This window comes from Sinocyclocheilus grahami, unplaced genomic scaffold (assembly GCF_001515645.1).
Source record: "Sinocyclocheilus grahami isolate Dianchi unplaced genomic scaffold, SAMN03320097.WGS_v1.1 scaffold12701.1, whole genome shotgun sequence".
NCBI lineage: Eukaryota > Metazoa > Chordata > Actinopteri > Cypriniformes > Cyprinidae > Sinocyclocheilus > Sinocyclocheilus grahami.
In genome coordinates, this window is record NW_015514556.1 from 4,439 (window position 1) to 5,548 (window position 1,110).

General features: G+C 44.7%; 1 protein-coding gene across 1 annotated transcript in view; it reads left to right on the forward strand.

Annotated features, from left to right (window-relative positions):
- Positions 1 to 498, forward strand: part of LOC107578907 (uncharacterized) — a gene marked incomplete at both ends in the record, with an annotated part of 4,728 nt that extends 4,230 nt beyond the window's left edge. Inside the window, one exon of the mRNA XM_016264810.1 lies at positions 379 to 498. Within this exon, the coding sequence (XP_016120296.1) occupies positions 379 to 498 (120 nt within the window). The remainder of the gene's footprint in view (positions 1 to 378) is intronic.
- Between the last annotated feature and the right edge of the window lie 612 nt (positions 499 to 1,110).

The window sequence follows — 1,110 nt, forward strand, 5'->3', positions numbered from 1 at the left end:
ATTCACTGCAGAGCATCCATTGGTGAGCAAGTGATGTAACGCTACGTTTCTCCAAATCTGTCCAGAAACAAACTCATCTGTATCTTTGATGTCCTGAGGGTGTGTACATTTTCAGCATTTTTTAATCAATTAGACTGTAGAATCGAATCAGTCTGACTGGGGATGAATGATTCAGAATGCTGTTGTGAACAAGAGTTGCTGATTCATTGCAAATATTGGACACAGAATTGATTCGTTCACAAAACAGATGTTGTTGCTTCTCTCATAAACTCACGAACATGGAGAGCTAGAATTCAGGCGACACAAAAATCAGTCTGTTTGCATTAGCAGTGCTTGAGGAGATCTGACCGGCCTGCATGTTCCTCATGTGTCCAACAGGAGGCGGTCTTCATGGGCAACGGAGAGCAGTACATTTGGAAACCACCAGAAGAGGATGAGATGATCATGCCAGGGGTTCCTCAGCTGGAGAACGGACACAGCCATCCCACCGCCGTGGAGGTAACGCTATAACCCTCGCTATCCCAGCACTGCAGACGGGGTCATGACATTTGTCTATGTTTGCATGTAGGGATCAGGATTCAGACTTTGACCTTTGACCTCTAAATCTCAGGACCACTTGTGAACATTTCGGATCTCTTTGGTCTGTCCCTTGTGTGTCAATAAAGAGTGTTTTCTGGGACAGGAAGTGAGAGGAATAATGGCTGCAGTCTAAAAAAATTGTGGCTTGAACGTGAGAGAGCAAGTTTGAGCCTTCTTTTCTCCCTCCCCCTCTTGTCTCTCTTCCTGCTCTCTGTCTCTCTCTCTCTCTCTCTATGGCAGGCTTGGAATGGCTTGACTAACAGGCAGGTCAAAGGTCTGTAGACTGTGCTTGTTAACTGTCAGTTCAGGGTTGGTGTGAGGGAAGGAGGGAAGGAATATGAGAAGTGGGGAGAGGTCAGGACAGACAGGCACTCTGGGTCAACTTGTGTTTAATTAACTTCCCGTGGCCAATCAATACTTTCAACTTGGTTTCAGATAAAAGCATTTAGAGCCAAGATTATGTTTGAAGAATAGATACAGATTCTAACAGGAAGATATATGGACCATTATCACTGCAAAGAAAAAGGTTTT